This window comes from Ictidomys tridecemlineatus, chromosome 4 (assembly GCF_052094955.1).
Source record: "Ictidomys tridecemlineatus isolate mIctTri1 chromosome 4, mIctTri1.hap1, whole genome shotgun sequence".
Classification (NCBI taxonomy): domain Eukaryota; kingdom Metazoa; phylum Chordata; class Mammalia; order Rodentia; family Sciuridae; genus Ictidomys; species Ictidomys tridecemlineatus.
Window position 1 is genome coordinate 112,514,008 of NC_135480.1, and position 18,756 is coordinate 112,532,763.

The 18,756-nt window shown below is 34.5% G+C and overlaps 1 protein-coding gene across 7 annotated transcripts in view; it reads right to left on the reverse strand.

Moving 5' to 3' along the window:
- Window positions 1–18,756, reverse strand: part of Arhgap32 (Rho GTPase activating protein 32) — a 297,323-nt gene that overhangs the window by 158,744 nt on the left and 119,823 nt on the right. For 3 of the 7 annotated variants that reach the window (XM_078047321.1, XM_078047320.1, XM_078047319.1), the window contains exon 3: window positions 15,376–16,120. The exons of the other annotated variants lie outside the window; for them this stretch is intronic. In XM_078047321.1, coding sequence (XP_077903447.1) covers window positions 15,376–15,491 — 116 coding nt within the window. In that variant the 5' untranslated portion in view covers window positions 15,492–16,120. The remainder of the gene's footprint in view (window positions 1–15,375; window positions 16,121–18,756) is intronic. 7 annotated transcript variants of the gene reach the window in all.

Here is an 18,756-nt window from a genome sequence, read left to right on the forward strand (position 1 = left end):
GAACACAGCTAAAAAAAAATAAAATAAAATAAAACTCCTAAGCAAAATATTAGCAAATCAAACTCAGTAATATTCAAAAAGGATATATATTGACCCTGTGCGTTTTGGTCAAAAATGCAAGTTGGCTTAACTTTCTAAAATCAATCCTTGTAATTGACCACACTATTAAAAAATGAAAAAAATTACATATTATTTCAATAGGTAAGATTTAATACTTGTGAATGAATTTTTTTTAAAGAGAGAGAGAGAGAGAATTTTTTAATATTTATTTTTTAGTTTTTAGCGGACACAACATCTTTGTTTGTACATGGTGCTGAGGATCAAACCTGGGCCAAACACATGCCAGGCAAGCGAGATACCACTTGAGCCACATCCCCAGCCCACTGTGAATGAATTTTAAAAGTATTTTAATGGACATTACTTGAAAAACATAGTTAACATATTTAAAAGTGAAATACTGAATGCTTTACAACTGAGATCATGAATAAGAAAAGAATGTCTTCCACAACATTGTACGTAAGGTCCTACTAAGTTTAAAAAAAAAAAAAAAAAGAAAGGGCATAAAAATGCAATAAGAAAATAAAAATTCTCATTATTTAAAGATAACATGATTTGTACACAGACAACCTAAGACTTTACAAACAACAGAATTGATAAGATAATTTAGCAAGATCACTGATTATCTAGTCAATACGGAAAAAGAATGAAACATATTCTTAGTAGTACATGCAATTACTTATTATAGTAACAAATATATCCATCAACAATACCTAACTTTTACTATTCTTCACAAAATACACAGAACTATTGCTGTCTTTTAATAAGTAGCTAAATTTCATAGATATTGAGCAACAGAAGCCAGACATAAGTATGTGCTATAATTTTATTTACATAAAGTTCAAGAATAGGCAAAATTAATGATCATAACAGAAGTCAGAATAATGGTTTGAGAGAGGTACTAACTAGGAGCGACAAGGTTTTGTGGCAGGCTAGAAAAATTATCTAAATTGTGTTGTGGTTTTTAGTTTGAGTAAGTCCCATTTGTTGATTCTAGTTATTAACTCTTTTGCTATGGGTGTCCTATGGAGGAATTTGGAGCCCGACCCCACAGTATGTAGATCATAGCCAACTTTTTCTTCTATCAGACACCGTGTCTCTGATTTGATATCAAGCTCCTTGATCCATTTTGAGTTAACTTTTGTGCATGGAAAGAGAAAGGGATTCAGTTTCATTTTGATGCAAATGGAATTCCAGTTTTCCCAGCACCATTTATTGAAGATGCTATCCTTCCTCCATTGCATGCTTATAGCCCCTTTATCAAATGTAAGATAGTTGTAGTTTTGTGGATTGGTTTCTGTGTCCTCTATTCTGTACCATTGGTCCACCCACCTGTTTTGGTACCAGTACCATGCTGTTTTTGTTACTATTGCTCTGTAGTATAGTTTGAAGTCTGGTATCGCTATACCGCCTGATTCGCACTTCCTGCTTAGCATTGTTTTTGCTATTCTGGGTCTTTTATTTTTCCATATGAATTTCATGATTGCTTTATCTATTTCTACAAGAAATGCCATTGGGATTTTGATTGGCATTGCATTGAACTTATAGAGAACTTTTGGTAATACTGCCATTTTGATGATGTTAGTTCTGCCTATCCATGAACAGGGTATATTTTTCCATCTTCTAAGATCTTCTTCTATATCTCTCTTTAGGGTTCTGTAGTTTTCCTTGTATAAGTCTTTCACCTCTTTTGTTAGGTTGATTCCCAAGTATTTTATTTTTTTTGAGGATATTGTGAATGGAGTAGTTGTCCTCATTTCCATTTCAGAGGATTTGTCGCTGATATACAGGAATGCCTTTGATTTATGCGTGTTGATTTTATATCCTGCCACTTTGCTGAATTCATTTATTAGCTCTAATAGTTTCTTTGTAGACTCTTTTGGGTCTGCTAGGTATAGAATCATGTCATCTGCAAATAGTGATAATTTAAGTTCTTCTTTTCCTATTTTTATGCCTTTAATTTCTTTCATCTGTCTAATTGCTCTGGCCAGTGTTTCGAGGACTATGTTGAACAGAAGTGGTGAGAGAGGGCATCCCTGTCTTGTTCCAGATTTTAGAGGGAATGTCTTCAATTTTTCTCCATTCAGAATGATGCTAGCCTGTGGCTTAGCATAGATTGCTTTTACAATGTTGAGGTATGATCCTGTTATCCCTAATTTTTCTAGAGTTTTGAACATAAAGGGATGCTGTACTTTGTCGAATCCTTTTTCTGCATCTATCAAGATGATCGTATGGTTCTTATTTTTAAGTCTATTGATGTGGTGAATAACATTTATTGATTTCCGTATATTGAACCAGCCTTGCATCCCAGGGATGAATCGTACTTGATCATGGTGTACAACTTTTTGATATGTTTTTGAATCCGATTCGAAGAATTTTATTGAGGATTTTTGCATCTAGGTTCATTAGAGATATTGGTCTGTAGTTTTCTTTCTTTGAAGTGTCTTTGTCTGGTTTAGGCATCAGGGTGATGTTGGCCTCATAGAATGAATTTGGAAGTTCTCCCTCTTTTCCTATTTCCTGAAATAGCTTGAAAAGTATTGGTATTAGTTCCTCTTTAAAGGTTTTCTAAAACTCTGCTGTATACCCATCCGGTCCTGGGCTTTTCTTAGTTGGTAGCCTTTTGATGGTTTCTTCTATTTCCTCAACTGTTATTGGTCTGTTTAGGTTGTCTATATCCTCCTGACTCAATCTGGGCAGATCATATGACTTAAGAAATTTATCGATGCCTTCACTATCTTCTATTTTATTGGAGTATAAGGATTCAAAATAATTTCTGATTATCTTCTGTATTTCTGAAGTGTCTGTTAAGAACTCAAAAAATTAGACAATAAGATAACAAATAACCCAATCAACAAATGGGCCAAGGACCTGAACAGACACTTCTCAGAGGAGGACATACAATCAATCAATAAGTACATGAAAAAATGTTCACCTTCGCTAGCAGTCAGAGAAATGCAAATCAAAACCACCCTAAGATACCATCTCACTCCAGTAAGACTGGCAGCCATTATGAAGTCAAACAACAATAAGTGCTAGTGAGGATGTGGGGAAAAGGGTACACTTGTTCATTGTTGGTGGGACTGCAAATTGGTGCAGCCAATTTGGAAAGCAGTATGGAGATTTCTTGGAAAGCTGGGAATGGAACCACCATTTGACCCAGCTATTCCCCTTCTCGGTCTATTCCCTAAAGACCTAATAAGAGCATGCTACAGGGACACTGCTACATTGATGTTCATAGCAGCACAATTCACGATAGCAAGATTGTGGAACCAACCTAGATGCCCTTCAATAGATGAATGGATAAAAAAAATGTGGCATTTATACACAATGGAGTATTACTCTGCATTAAAAAATGACAAAATCATAGAATTTGGAGGGAAATGGATGGCATTAGAGCAGATTATGCTAAGTGAAGCTAGCCAATCCCTAAAAAACAAATGTCAAATGTCTTCTTTGATATAAGAGGAGTAACTAAGGACAGAGTAGGGACGAAGAGCATGAGAAGAAGATTAACATTAAACAGGGATGAGAGGTGGGAGGGAAAAGGAGAGAGAAGGGAAATTGCATGGAAATGGAAGGTGATCCTCATTGTTATACAAAATTACATACAAGAGGAAGTGAGGGGTAAGGGAAGAATAATACAAGTGGAAGAAATGATTTACAGTAGAGGGGGTAGAGAGAGAAGAGGGGAGGGGAGGGGAGGGGAGGGGAGGGGGGATAGTAGAGGATAGGAAAGGCAGCAGAATACAACAGACACTAGAATGGCAATGTGTAAATCAATGGAAGTGTAACTGATGTGATTAAGCAATCTGTATATGGGGTAAAAATGGGAGTTCATAACCCACTTGAATCAAACTGTTAAATATGATATATCAAGAACTATGTAATGTTTTGAACGACCAACAATAAAAAATAAATAAATAAATAAATTGTGTTGTGTTGTTACTACTTGGGTGTATACTTGGGTACATACATATGTATAAATTTACCAAGCTGTACATTTATAATTGGTAGACTTTATTATATGCAAGTTATACTTCAATAAGTATAAAGTAAAAGTTTATTGGTAAATGCTACACATTAGTTTAATAGTTACAAAAATTATGTTTATATATTACTGTGCCATGAAATAATGAATCAACTCCATAAAAACTTAGTATCTATTTATTGTCTCTTTTGTTGTATGCTTTTATAATTAAAGACAAATATTGGTCCTGTAGTTTCAAATACATTTTTATAAGACTTTTCTATAAAACGTCTTCCTAATTGAACCTGGTGGATATATTGAATCAAACAAGAAAAAAAAAAAAACACTTCCCTCAAATACAAAGATCATGGTCCTTTCCATTTTGCAGCTTCTCCTGTTAAAAAATTACTTAAACAATTGAATCTTTGACACACATTCATTTTATTTATATGAGATTCTTGTTCGTGTCTTTTAAAAACTTATACTTAATAGTTTTGACATTCCACAGAGATATCCAAGTGAATTCCCTTTTGAAGAAATACACCACATTGCCCAGAATTATATCTCAATGACTATACATCCCAGGCACATCTTTTCTTAATCTTTGGAGCAAATTACAAGCAGCAATAAAATTGTACCTTCCTCTTTTTTATTCTCCCATTCTGTGCTTTGTGTATTTCTTGTTCTTTATCAAGTTTGCTTCTGCTACTGTGACAGTTGTGGCAATAAGCTATTCCCCACTGGTGGCAACAATGAGTCAAAGTCTGGTTTAGGGTCTAATGCTTGGCAGATACATACAGGCATTGGTTCTGTCAGAGACAATAGAGAGTTCGGTTTGTTAGTCACTTTTGGACTTCATAAAGAGTGTCTCCGATTCCCTAGCGAGAGGAATAGCTCTTTGCAATGTGGCCAACTTGGTGAGCTTGGTGTTCTCTGCTCGTTTTGCCTGTGCTTGAAGTAGTAAAACTCAAGCTGCAAAGTTTCTGTGTGTGTCAGTGTATTTGTAGCTGATAAAAGCCATTACCTGGCATCATTGAATATAATCACTAATATGCTAACTTCAGAATATGTTAGTAAATTAGACTGCTAAGAGTTTTAAAATATAGGTGCTCTGTTCTGGCTAGTTAATACTGGTTAATAAGGTTTTACATAAACCTAATATTTCCAGTATTCCTAGAAAATAAAAAAACAGACTTATAACACTGGGGATAGCTGTATTTGTGGTGAAAAGACAAAAAAGTTTGCTGAAGCCAGTTGGAAGTGCATTTTGGTCATTTTGAACTGAAAATATCTGATATACTATAATTCTTAGTAGGCATTACAATTTTAGCACAAAAATCTAAAAGACATGAGAAGGTATATAGTATAAAAAAATTTCATCACATCATAATCTTCAATCTGTCCTTGTCCTACCCATTAAATTACCTCCTCCCACAGTAATCAGTTCCTTATACTCTTTCAGAATTTTAAATTACTCATATATAAAAGAAAATATCAACACAAAGAAAAGTCTAAAAACAATGTGCAAATATGCTACTCCTTATTGTGTTTATGTACTCTTGTGAGCCTTGCTTCTTTCTAATATTTCCTGTAGAATTTTCCATCAACATGGAGAGCTCTTTTGCTAGTTTGGGGTGTTGTTTTGTTGTTGTTGTTGTTGTTGTTTTCTGTGATATTAGGGATTGAACCCAGGGGTACTGTATCCCTGAGCTACATCCTCAACTCTTTTATTTTCAATCCCCAGTACTATGAAAAAATACACACACACACACACACACACACACACACACACACACGTATGTGTAATATGATATATATTTTTTAAATTCTCCATTTTCCCAAGTTTTATATTTAAAATGTTTTGGTGTCATTTAATATACTTACATCTCTGATCATTTATCATTTGTCTTAGGTATGAGGTAGAATTCTAGGTTTATTTATTTTCCACAGATGTATATCCAATCTCCCCCTGCCTTCATTTAATGAATAGTATTTAATGTTTCATCTGGTTTAGGGAAGCTCACTGTACCACAGCTAAATTTTCCTATGAATGTGGGTATGTGTGTGCTTTCCATCCTACCCAAAGTGATTTCTCCTCATGTCCTGGCACCATAGATTTTAATTACTGTGACTTTATACCACAAAGTCCTCTATCCCTACCCTCAATTTCTTTTCTTTATTTCTATCAATTTATTTCAAGATGAATCATCTAGTTTTTTAAAAAATCATTCTTATTATCACATGAAAATTTCAAATTAGCTTGAACTAGTACCATTATCATGCTGCATAGTTTTAGCTCTGAAAAAGGTATTTTTCATTTGTTCCTGACTTCTTGTATGTTCTTTAGTAAGAATTTCCTTTATTTTTTACATAGATTTTAAAGATCCTTTTTAATTGTATTTCTGACATTTTATCTTTTTGGTTTGGTACATTTTTTTCTAGTATATCTTCTAACTGGTTATTGCTCAATACACTGTGATTAGCCCTGTTTTGCATTGCCACTTCTCAGTCACTGTCTGAGATAGTAGACCATTTTTCATAGAAGATTCCACTTTCCAGCCTGAAAAGGACCACATAGCAGCCACTCACCTCCCTAGAGACCCACCAGACAGGAATTATACTAAGATTCTGCCTCACAGAATATTTCCTTCAGAGAATATTCATCTCAAGTGCCAGAAAAAACTCAGCAATGCAACTTCCCTCCCAACACAACTCTCTCTTCCACATCTCTGAAAAATTAGTAAGGTTTAAAAAAGGGAAAAGGAATCCCTAATAGAATGGTATGGCTGGCCTCAGGAAACCAAAGACTGATAAACTTCTGGAAGACTAAAAGCAAGTGAGGATCATGTAAACCAATAAAGAAAAACAGAGGTTCAAGTAGGCTACACCTCAATCCTCCCCACAATAAAAAAGAAGCTTGTTTGCAAGGTATTAATAACAACTGGGAAATTACTCTTTAAAGAAATCTGACTGGCAACTAAGGGTTCCAAGGAAGATGCGTGTACCTAAAAGAAGCAAGGCGGAAGCTATTATATAACATTGGATTATGAAGAAAACATGGGATGCGGGCACAGAGTGCAAGTATGTTTTACTCAGCAGTTGAAAGCACATGCTCTGGTCAGTCAGAAGAAATAAAACATGAACACTAAATGAATAAAGTACACTGAAAGCTAAAAAAAAAAAAAAACCCTAAATTTATTAGATAGATAAATACATAGATAGATACATAGATAGATCCAAATATGAAGAAGCCTTAAAAATGATTATTCTATTTGAATTTGGAAGAATCAAAAAGAAGACGGAGCAAGGCTCTAAGCAACTCAGTAAGACCCTGTCTCAAATTTTTTTTTTATTGGTTGTTCACAACATTACAAAGCTCTTGACATATCATATTTCATACATTAGAATCAAGTGGGTTATGAACTCCCATTTTTACCCCAAATACAGATTGCAGAATCACATCGGTTATACATCCACATTTTTACATACTGCCATATTAGTGACTGTTGTATTCTGCTACCTTACCTATCCTCTACTATCCCCCTCCCCTCCCCTCCCATCTTCTCTCTCTACCCCATCTACTGTAATTCATTTCCCTCCATGTTTGTTATCCCATTCCCCTCACAACCTCTTATATGTAATTTTGTATAACAATGAGGGTCTCCCTCCATTTCCATGCAATTTCCCTTTTTTCTCCCTTTCCCTCCCACCTCATGTCTCTGTTTAATGTTAATCTTTTCTTCCTGCTCTTCCTCCCTGCTCTGTTCTTGGGTTGCTCTCATTATATCAAAGAAGACATTTGGTATTTGTTTTTTAGGGATTGGCTAGCTTCACTAAGCATAATCTGCTCTAGTGCCATCCATTTCCCTGCAAATTCCATGATTTTGTCATTTTTTAGTGTTGCGTAATACTCCATGGTGAATAAATGCCACATTTTTTTATCCATTCATCTATTGAAGGGCATCTGGGTTGATTCCACAGCCTAGCAATTGTGAATTTTGCTGCTATGAACATCGATGTGGCAGTATCCCTGTAGTGCGCTCTTTTAAGGTCTTCAGGGATTAGTCCAAGAAGAGCAATAGCTGGGTCAAATGGTGGTTTCATTTTCAGCTTTCCCAGGAATCTCCATACTGCCTTCCAAATTGGCTGCACCAATTTGCAGTCCCACCAGCAATGTACAAGAGTACCCTTTTCCCCACATCCTCGCCAGCACTTGTTGTTGTTTGACTTCATAATGGCTGCCAATCTTACTGGAGTGAGATGGTATCTTAGGGTGGTTTTGATTTGCATTTCTCTGACTGCTAGAGATGGTGAGCATTTTCTCATGTACTTGTTGATTGGTTGTATGTCCTCCTCTGGGAAGTGTTTGTTCATGTCCTTGGCCCATTTGTTGATTGGCAATTTTTTGAGTTCTTTGTATACTCTGGATATTAGGGCTCTATCTGAAGTGTGAGGAGTAAAAATTTGTTCCCAGGATGTAGGCTCCCTATTTACCTCTCTTATTGTTTCTCTTGCTGAGAAAAAACTTTTCAGTTTAAGAAAGTCCCATTTGTTGATTTTTGTTATTAACTCTTGTGTTATGGATGTCCTATTAAGGAATTTGGAGCCCGACCCCACAAATTTTTAAAAAAATTTTTTTTTTAAATTTAAAAAATAAAAAGAGCTGGGGATATGGCTCAGTGGTTAAGCACTTTTGGGTTCAATCCTCAATGTAGACAAAGGAAGGAAGAAGGGAAGGAAACAAGCACAAAAATACTTCAAACCACAAAGTAAAAATGTAAAGAGAAATTTATCAAGAAAGAAAAGATTATGGAGACCTAATAAGGAAAAAAAAAAAAACAGGTTCCACAAAGAGAAAACTTTTATAGAAAGAAGGCAGTAACTAAATTACTAATAGTAAATAACAAAATTTCTTCTTTAACACAAAAATTTGACTCTGTAGACCAAAAAAATCACTGAACTCACAGTTGAAAATGGATGACAAAACATACGTAATAAATTTAACAGATGCTTACACATATTCAGGCAGAAAGAACAAGCTACAAACTGCTAACTTGTATCCTGAACATCCCCAAAGACCCACAGATTGAAGACTTGTTCCCAGCCTGTGGTACTATTGGGAGGTGGCAGAACCTTTAGAAGGTTGGGCCCAGTAGAAGGAACTTAGGTCTCTGTGGGTGTGTGCCTGAAAGAGATATTGAGACCCCTAGCCCTTTCTGTCTTCCTCTTTGCTTCCTAGCTGCCATTAAGTAAGCAGTCTTTTCCACCACCTATTTATTCTCCACCATGATGTAGTTCCTCATCACTGGCCCAAAAGCAGCAGGTCATGGGCTGAAAAAGCAGTCCATGGACTGATAAAAGCAGACCATGGACTGAAACCTTGAGCCAAAATAAACCTTTCCTCCTTTTAGAATGATTTTCAATTCAAATATGTTAGAGCATTGTAAAGTTAATACACAAAGGAAAAGATGAAATAGATTGCTATTTGAGTGTATACAAGAAGTCAGAAGACATCACCCACAGAACTTATCTACAAAAAATATTCAACAAACTAACAACCTAGTAACAAATGTTCTGGTACAGACACCTTAAGATAGGATGTACTGAGGATAAGAAGAAATAATAATAAGTGCTGAATGATGATATACATAATTATATCTAAATGAATGATAAAAAGAAAATACTACAGTATCTCAACAAAAAAACTAAGGTCTACGGGTAGAGGTGAATGGGGATAAGCAAGAGTTTCAAAAGTCTCATCTTAGGGGGACAGAATTGAAAACTAATGAAAGTAAAATATCCTAAAGATCTTATTTGATGGGGAAGGGAAGAGAAGAGAAAAAGGGAGTTAAAACAGGAAAAAAATAGAGTAGAAAAATTAGTTGATTTCAAATAATAACAGAGAAAATTCAAATGAATATGGAAGGGAAAATTAATCATCAATGAAAAGTAAACATATAGCAAAACTTCCAAAATTAAGTTTCCAAGAAGGTTTTGCTTATTCTGATGATAACCTTGCTAAGTTAGTCACTTGATAAATTTTATTTTAAAAAGAAAACATAGACTATATCATATTTATAAACAGAACTTCAAATGTGTCAGAGATTTGGGGCTGGGATCGCGGCTCAGCGGCAGAGCACTTGCCTCACTTATATGAGGCACTGGGTTCAATCCTCAGCACCACATATAAATAAATAAATAAATAAATAAATAAATAAATAAATAAATAAATAAATAAATAAATTGTGTCCGACTATAACTTTAAAAAAATTATATGTGTCATAGATTTTAATTTAATAATGTTGAAAGTACAAGTGACCACTTAAGGGTAACTTCAATATTTAAGCTGAATGCAAAGATCAAAGAAAAATAGGTTATAAGGGTTTTAAATTTAAATAACCAATTTAATAAACCAGGAAATCATATATAGTTTAATATAGTTGCTCTGCTCTGAGACCCCTCCTGAACATCAAACACTCAAATAGACAGATGTTAAGAAAGGCCCACATTGGACTCCATCCCACAGGGCTTAATTACTGAAATACCAGGAAAGTCTTGTACAAGCATGCCTCATGGTTAAGACAGATTCATTTCACAAATTATAAAGACAGACCAATGGCTAAACTCCAGTACTGCATAAAATTTTCAAAGATTAAGGGATGTTCCCATCCAACTCTGTTGATTACAATTAAAATCATTATTTTTCTAACACTAATAAAGTTATATTGAGTGTGTTAAAAGAATATTTAACACAACTAAAAACTATTTAACTAAACTAACTCCAAGATCTTATCTTCAAGGTTATAAAGCAAAGAAATACCTTGGCAAAGTACACACCATTTTTGATATTGTACATAACTGAATTATTAAGAGTGAAATGCCCATGAAGAACAATCCACATACAATGGTCCTGGGTGTGATATTGTTAAATAAATATATATATATATATATATTTTTTAACATGGTTAAGTGTTAATACAACTCTCCATTTTCCGATGCTTATAAAAACTGGTTGGGAATCCCAAAATCAAGAATTTCTGCAGGAGACAGAAGTGTCACAGTAATAAAAGCAGGGATCTATGAAAGAGCTTCCAGAGTTTCCAGGTGAATTAGCCATTAAAGTAATCATCCTAGAGGAAAGCAAGAACCCACGAGAAATGTTAACACTATTTTCCAGGCCCTTATTATCTATTTGGATTGAGTAGTATCTTCTAACTTGTTGCATCATTCCAAGTAAGAAGAGAAGTAATAAAGAACTCAGTCAACCAAGTGCATCAAATGTTAGTCCTATAATGCTACAAACCATTAAAGGAATTCCCCCAAAATTTAAAGCATGCTCATCAGCAAATCATCCAGCTTAATTGGATGATTAGAAGTTTCTCTTCTCACTTAAAACTGATTCTTAAAAGCAGATACAAGTGAAAACATGACTGAGGGATTTGGGCTTCTATAAATTAAAAGTACACAAATTGTAAAAACACAGTTCAATTATGCACTGTATTATCCCTGTTTCAAATGTCAGATTGTCCATCAACCAATATCATGATATTAAAGAACATTAAACAAGATGATATTATAAAATTAATGATATTAGGCATCAGGCCTAGAAATTGAATCTTTAAAATTAAGGCAATATTGTGTTCATGACTTTTATATTATCAACATATAGATTCTATACATCACTGTGCAAAGAAAAGCTTCAAAGAAAGAATTTGAAAACCAAGATATCAAGCTATGGAACAAACCTAGGTGCCCTACAAAAGATGAATGGATAAAGAAAATGTGGTAGACATTCACAATGGAATATTACTCAGCCATAAAGAAAAATGGGATTATGGCATTTGCCATGAAATGGATAGAACTAGAGAATATCATGCTAAGTGAAATAAGCCAGTCCCCAAAAACCAAAGGGTGAATGTTCTCTCTGATATTGTGGATGCTAACACATAATAAGATAGTGTAGGGAGAGGGAGAATAGAAGCTCAATGGATTAGATAATAAGGAATCAAGGGAAGGGAGGGCATGGGAATAAGAAAAGACAATAGAATGAATCAGACATAACTTTCCTTGTTCACATAAGAATCCACGACCAACTTAACTCCACATTGTGTACAACCACAAGAATGGGATCCTAACTGGAATAAGTTATACTCTATGTATGTCAAAATATGTCAAAACACACTCTACTGTCATGAATATCTAAAAAGAACAAATTAAAAAAACTAAATAAGAAAAAAACTAAAATATCTAATTTAACTAAAATTTGACTCTACTATGTGAAGTATGTGACTCACGGAGCCATAAATTCCTCATCTGGAAAATAAAAAAATATTTACTTTATAAGCTTGATAAGCAGCTGACAAATAAATTACTGTATTTACCATATTTGGCCTAGGACATTGCATATAATAACCCCTAAATAAAGGTTTTATTTCTAAGCCAGTTGTGGTGATGTACATCTGTACCACCTAGCTACTTGGAAGACTGATGTGGGTGATCACAATTTCAAGGCCTGTTTGGGCAATTCAGCAAGATTCTGTAGTGGAGTGGGGAGAGGGTAGAAGGGGAGAAATTGTTCAACCTTTGAAGAATTAATACTTTTTTTATTTTCTGCTTTATATTGCTCCTTCCTGTTTACAGGAATCCTCTAATGTTCTTAAAGACTACTTATTACATGCTAAGGAGTCTAAATAGTCTAAGAACTATTCTACCAGAGTGATAAGAACAGATTATTAACTTCATAGTGCACATGAGAAATCACAGCATGGGAGGAATAGAGGAACTCTAGATAGGGCACACGGATGAGAGGGGGCAGGGGTTAGCAATGATGGTGGAATGTGATGGATATCATTATCCAAAGGACATGTATAAAGATATGAATTGGTGTAAACATACTTTATATACAAACAGAGATATGAAAAATTGTGCTCATTATGGGTAATAAGAATTGTAATGAATTCTGCTGTCATGCATTCAAAAAAATAAAATCAATTTTAAAAAAGAAAATGAGATATCTGCGAGTCAGTAGTAAAACTTTGAATGACTGCCATGACAGAGACTAGGCAATGTCTTACAGTGCTAGAAATAAGAATATCTTTTCCTTCAATTATGTCCAAACATAAAAGATATTCTAAAAGTTAATGAACAAATATTAACTAAAGAACAATATACTTCCTCCCAAAACAGTGGAGGCTGGCACTACAGGAACCTACCTTCTATGTGCAGGATGACTTCCCTCTCCTAGCTATGAGACATGGTGCTATGAGTAAATTTAAAACCTAGCTTAGAAGCTATTCGGGGAAAGAGTGCACAATGTTTTGCCCTCATCTCATTAACTGTGTGAGTGCACACTTGTGCATGTGTACAAACACAACCAACGTAACAGTTTGAATTAATAGGTAACTAGCACAAATTTTAAACACACATTAAAATTCTGTTGTATATCTTTTAATTAAAATAATTTTATAAAACAACTCTCATACAACACCGAGTTTACTATTTAGTTTTCCCAAGTTACAAATGCAGCTCCTCCTATCCAACTCTTCACTCTCTACACCCACGTGCATTTTTTCTGTTGTGCATTTCTACAGGACATACTGTAGATGTTGTGAAAGCCCTCTGCAGCCACATTTCCTCGTGCCTTACTGCTGAACAGGTAAGAAACACTGCATGAAATCAGGCTTTACCCACATCTCTTTCTGGCATTTGTATATAAAATAAGATCAAATCTGAAAGACATATTCGGTTCGGGAGAGTTATGGTGGTAGGAAATATAATTGTAAACAGAAAAGAAATTCCTGTGGTATCATAATTTCCTAAAACAATGCAAATTCTAGCTCAGTTTCTCAGAATAAATATGCTGTTATATATTCCCCAGGAAAAGACAAACTCAATCTTACACAGATTTGCTTTTAAGTGTCAAAAGAAAATCCCAGAGAGACTGAAGGTGCTTCACAAATAAATCTAGCATTACAGTACCAAATCTGTTGTAAAGCAGCAATAAAATTAAGTTCCAAGTTGTTTTTTCCTTTGACAAATATCCCAAAATAACTTAAACAAATCAGGTTAAACAGTTTCAATACAAATAAAACAAACAAATACTGCTAGTGAGAGACCATATTAAAAATGAGGATCATGTGTAACATCAGAACATCTTGGAAGATTCAAGATTTGATCAAATATGAAAGGTTTAATGAAATTATGGGAGATTAAGAACACTGAGACAAAAAATGTGCTAATGAAAAAATTCACTTTCATACTTTGAACATCAATTTATTCTTTTAAATTTTTAAATAGACTTCTCATTTATTTTAACCCTTAATTAACAAATTCAATATGGTTACCAAGAGTTCCTAATATTTAATTCATCCTATCATTAAAAACAGACTTTAAAAGATAAACTTTGGATTAAGTAATCCTTGAACTTGAGACTCTTTTTGAACAATAAACATAAAGACAGTATGTGTTGAAAATCATACCCCAAGCAGTCATCATAAAATTGTAAAAGATTTTTAATTGCCCACTTGGGTGGCAGTGATAATATGTAGCATAAACTTTAAATTTCATCCAGAGATTTTTTTAATGCCTCCGAAAGCATCAAGTATGAAAAAGAAGAGCAAGAATATTGCCTCCTAAATACTGTAATAGTTCAACAGAAATAATAAACTGGCACTGTTTCTATAAGATAGTAAGACCTCTTTGCTAAACAATGCCACTTAACTCTCAGGGCTGCTTACCCAGGAGGTATACTTGAAAACTTTAACTGTAAATTACTACAAGAGAGTTTTTAAAAAATACAGAAAGACTTGGGAGTAGAGTAATAAGGGAGTAAGATATCAGATCAGAGACAGGAGTAAGGATCAAAACCATAAAAACCAAATTTTACTTAATCAAAATGTTTCACATATACACAAAAGACAACAACCTCCAGCAGGCAGACACACACACATACACACAGGAACACATTCTAAGAAAAAGATGATGAAAAGTCTATTAGATACAAATTCAGATCAAATGTATTAGATACAAATCAGACATAGGAAAGGGTAGCAGTTCATTCTGAGTCTCTACTTGAAATTCCTGAAATGCTACTACAAAACCTGTCTAACACCTTCTCTTCCTGGTGTTCTAACAAGTCATTGAAAATGCATTTTACAAGCTCAGGGCAAGTTATGGAATGAGGAATGCTAGATACAACTTGAAACCTATTCCCCTCACCCCAAACCTTTCCCAAAGAAAGGAAAGTCTTACTGAAAAACAGACTAAAATGCAGAAGATGGATAAGAGGGGGGCAGGCAGAGGGACAAACAATGAAAACAAGAGAGTGAGAAAAACAAATTTCTAATTACCTGAAAATCTCTTCCCTTTCTCCTTCTTCACCATCTGTCAGTTGAGTTATAACTTCAGAATCCAACCAAAAGACACTGTCATCTCCTGAGATACTACTCTCACTTTCCATCTCCATCTTGTATTTAAAATTTTAATCCTCAGGTCATGGGATAAAGAACATCAATATTCAGGTAGTTCAGCTCTTCTGATGAACACTCAGATATGTGGCTGCTACACCAGAGGTAGGTTATGGTGCTGGCTTCATTACAGACAAGGTAAGACAGGAAATCCTGGGCAGCACACTCACTGCGTCTGGCTGCGCACCTGTCACACCTCAGACCCTCCCACTGCCTAAGGCTCTGTGACCTAGATACCCAAAAGCAGAGTCCAAATGAAGGTGGGTTTCCATTCACTTTTAATAACTATTTTTCTCTTCTCAAAGTTTTTAGTTGGTAAGTTGAAACTAAGTGTTTTCAGAGAGCACACTTTTATTTGTATCATTAGGTGATCTCACAATTGAGAAAGTTAAATAGAAAACTAGAAAAAATAACTTCACATAAAGGCCTCCTGGGCCAGGCACAATGAGAGGCACAGTTACAGATCTCAGGGAGGATCACAGTTAATAGAGATATGCCTTGGCTAGAGACCTGCCCACTTTACTCATGCCTCCAAATGTTACTCCAGTCCTTCCTTCCTCTCATAATAACTGCCATGTACACCTCTGCTCAGGTATCCAGAAGAAGACAGAAAAGCCCAGCTTGTCCACTGTCCAATAAAGAAAAACATAAATGTCACAAGTTGAAATATGTTGACAATTACATAAAATATAAAAATAAGCAAAATTTCTACATATCTAAGCTACAGGCATCAATGGTGGCAATAAAATTGCTAACTGGGAAACAAAGTGAAAATTACAGCATCTATGACACTGTCTATAACACAAATGTTGGCATGTTGGTGCCAACCACTGATATGTCAGTTGTCAAGATTATCTGTCTTCAATTGAGCAGCAATTGAGTCCTGACTGTCCACTGAAGGGTGGGGGTCGGGGAGGTACATTAGTTGGCTATCTTCAAATTTTCACACTTGAAAATACAGAAAATGAACTTCAAGCTAACTTTGCTTATACAACATCCTTAAATTTCCATAAAACTATACCTTGCATAATACATACTGTGCTGTTTTGAAATTTTATATAGATTTAGTTTTGTTGTTAAAAGGAAAATTTATTATCAATGCCAGAAACAGATTTAGAAAACAAATTGTTCTTGATAGCAAGTGATTTGAAAAATTTTCTGAACATTTTACATGGAAATATCTTGTAAAATAGTCTGATAATTCCTACCCCAAACAAATCCATAGCAAACTCTGACCTAAATAATCATTTCCAAAATGAAAGGACCATTAAGTTCTATCTCATAAATCCCTTATCATCTTCCAAAGATTCTGGAGAGGAATTAAATTTAATCCTTCTTTACTCTGTCCATTAAAATAAATGCCCAATAGTTCAGAAATTTAAATATAAAATATGTGGCTCAGTGGTAGAGCACTTGCCTAGCAAGTGTGAGGCACTGGGTTCAATTATCAGCACTACATATAAATAAACAAATAAAATAAAGATCCACTAACTAATAAAATTTTTTTAAAAGAATATCATGGAAAAGCTTTTTTATTATCTCACAGTGTTAAAGTTCCAAGAATAATTCAATAAAGCCCTTAAACTATAAAATTCATCTTACTATATGAAGACTTTTAAATCTTCTGTTACAACAACAAACATTATGAAAAAAGCCAAAATTCAAACACACTAAGAAAAAAACTGGAACATATCACAAAGGTTTAATTGTTTAAAATATATAAAATTCCTACAAATCTCTTAGGATATAATAAGCCAAAAGATAAATAGGCAAAGCATATATTTATATGTGTATGTGTGTGTATGTGTATGTGTAGAGAGAGAGAGAGAGAGAATTTTAAAACACATTAAAAAATATTTCACTGTGACAGACATGTTATTAAAAAAATAAGATTACCAGACTACCGAGATTATTATAAACAAAATAAAAGTTTTCAACAAACTGGAAGAAAATATGGGAAAATAAAAATGCAATGTTGGTTTAAGTTTAAACCAGTACAACCTCTGTTTAGGACAACTTCACAAAATCTAACAAAATATAAAAAGCACATCTTTTTAGCCCAGCAAGCTTCTCTTCTAGAAAACTATGTTACTTTCACAGATAGATGTAAGATAAAAATTCATTGTAATACATGTGATGATAACAAAACAGCAGCAAAAACAACCTAAATTGGTACGAAATGTCAGCAGGACCAAATACTCCTAAAGACCACAGGATGGCTCTGAACCTCTTTATTCCTGATGTGTTTAAAACACTGAGCAAGCTTCACTTCTCCAATAAGCTTTGGTGAAACATTTTACAAGAAGTCACCAGCAGTAGTTTAGAACCAGTTGATTCTTGCCTCCTCCACCCATGAGTTTAAAAAGGTAAAGAAAGGAGAAATGCTTAACCCTGTAGTGGAAAGGAGGAACCCCAACTTAAAATGAATTGTTTTCAAAATAAATTTTGCTTGAAAGTGGCTTCAACCTTTCTAGTAGCAGTAGTAAAGCAATAATAACAACAGCAAGTACTGAGCACTTACTGTATATGCCAAGCCCTTTTCATGATGATTTCTTAATTCTCACATGCACCTTATGAGGTAGGAGCCATCATGTTCCTCATATTACAGGTGAAGAAACCAAGGCTTAGCATAATTACCCTGTTCAGAGTTACTTGGCTCATAAATTTGCATTGAAAATACTTTTCAAGAGCTGGGGATGTGGCTCATTCAATGGCAGAATGTTTGCCTGGCATGTGTAGGGCTGGGTTTGATCCCCAGCACCTAAAACATAAACAAAAATACTTTTCAAAAATTGGTCCAAAACCACCATATAGAATATTATTTCTGTTGAAAGACCATGGTTTCCATTTTGGTCCACATTCAGCTGATTAGCCTGAACTTCCTGGTCTCAGTTATTTTACTCTGTTAGGGATTTGGGAGTGATGCTGCTGACTTACATTCAATTCTTTATCCCATTCCTCATTTGTACTAGATGTGTCTGAACACAGTTTGTATTAGGTTTACTACAAGGAAGAAGCACACACAGGAGATCACACAGCAAAGCAGCAGCCGAGCAGGAATAGAACTCCAGCCTTGATACTCTCATTTCAGTGTTCCTTTTCTCACACCATAATAAGGAACAGTTTTTATCAAAATTATTCAATACAGTCCATGTCTCTTTAAATGGCACCAGACTTTATCCACAGAATGTTCAACAACTATGACTCTAAACAGAGATATATCAAATACACTCCTCAGAAGTTATATTCTAAATATGAACAATG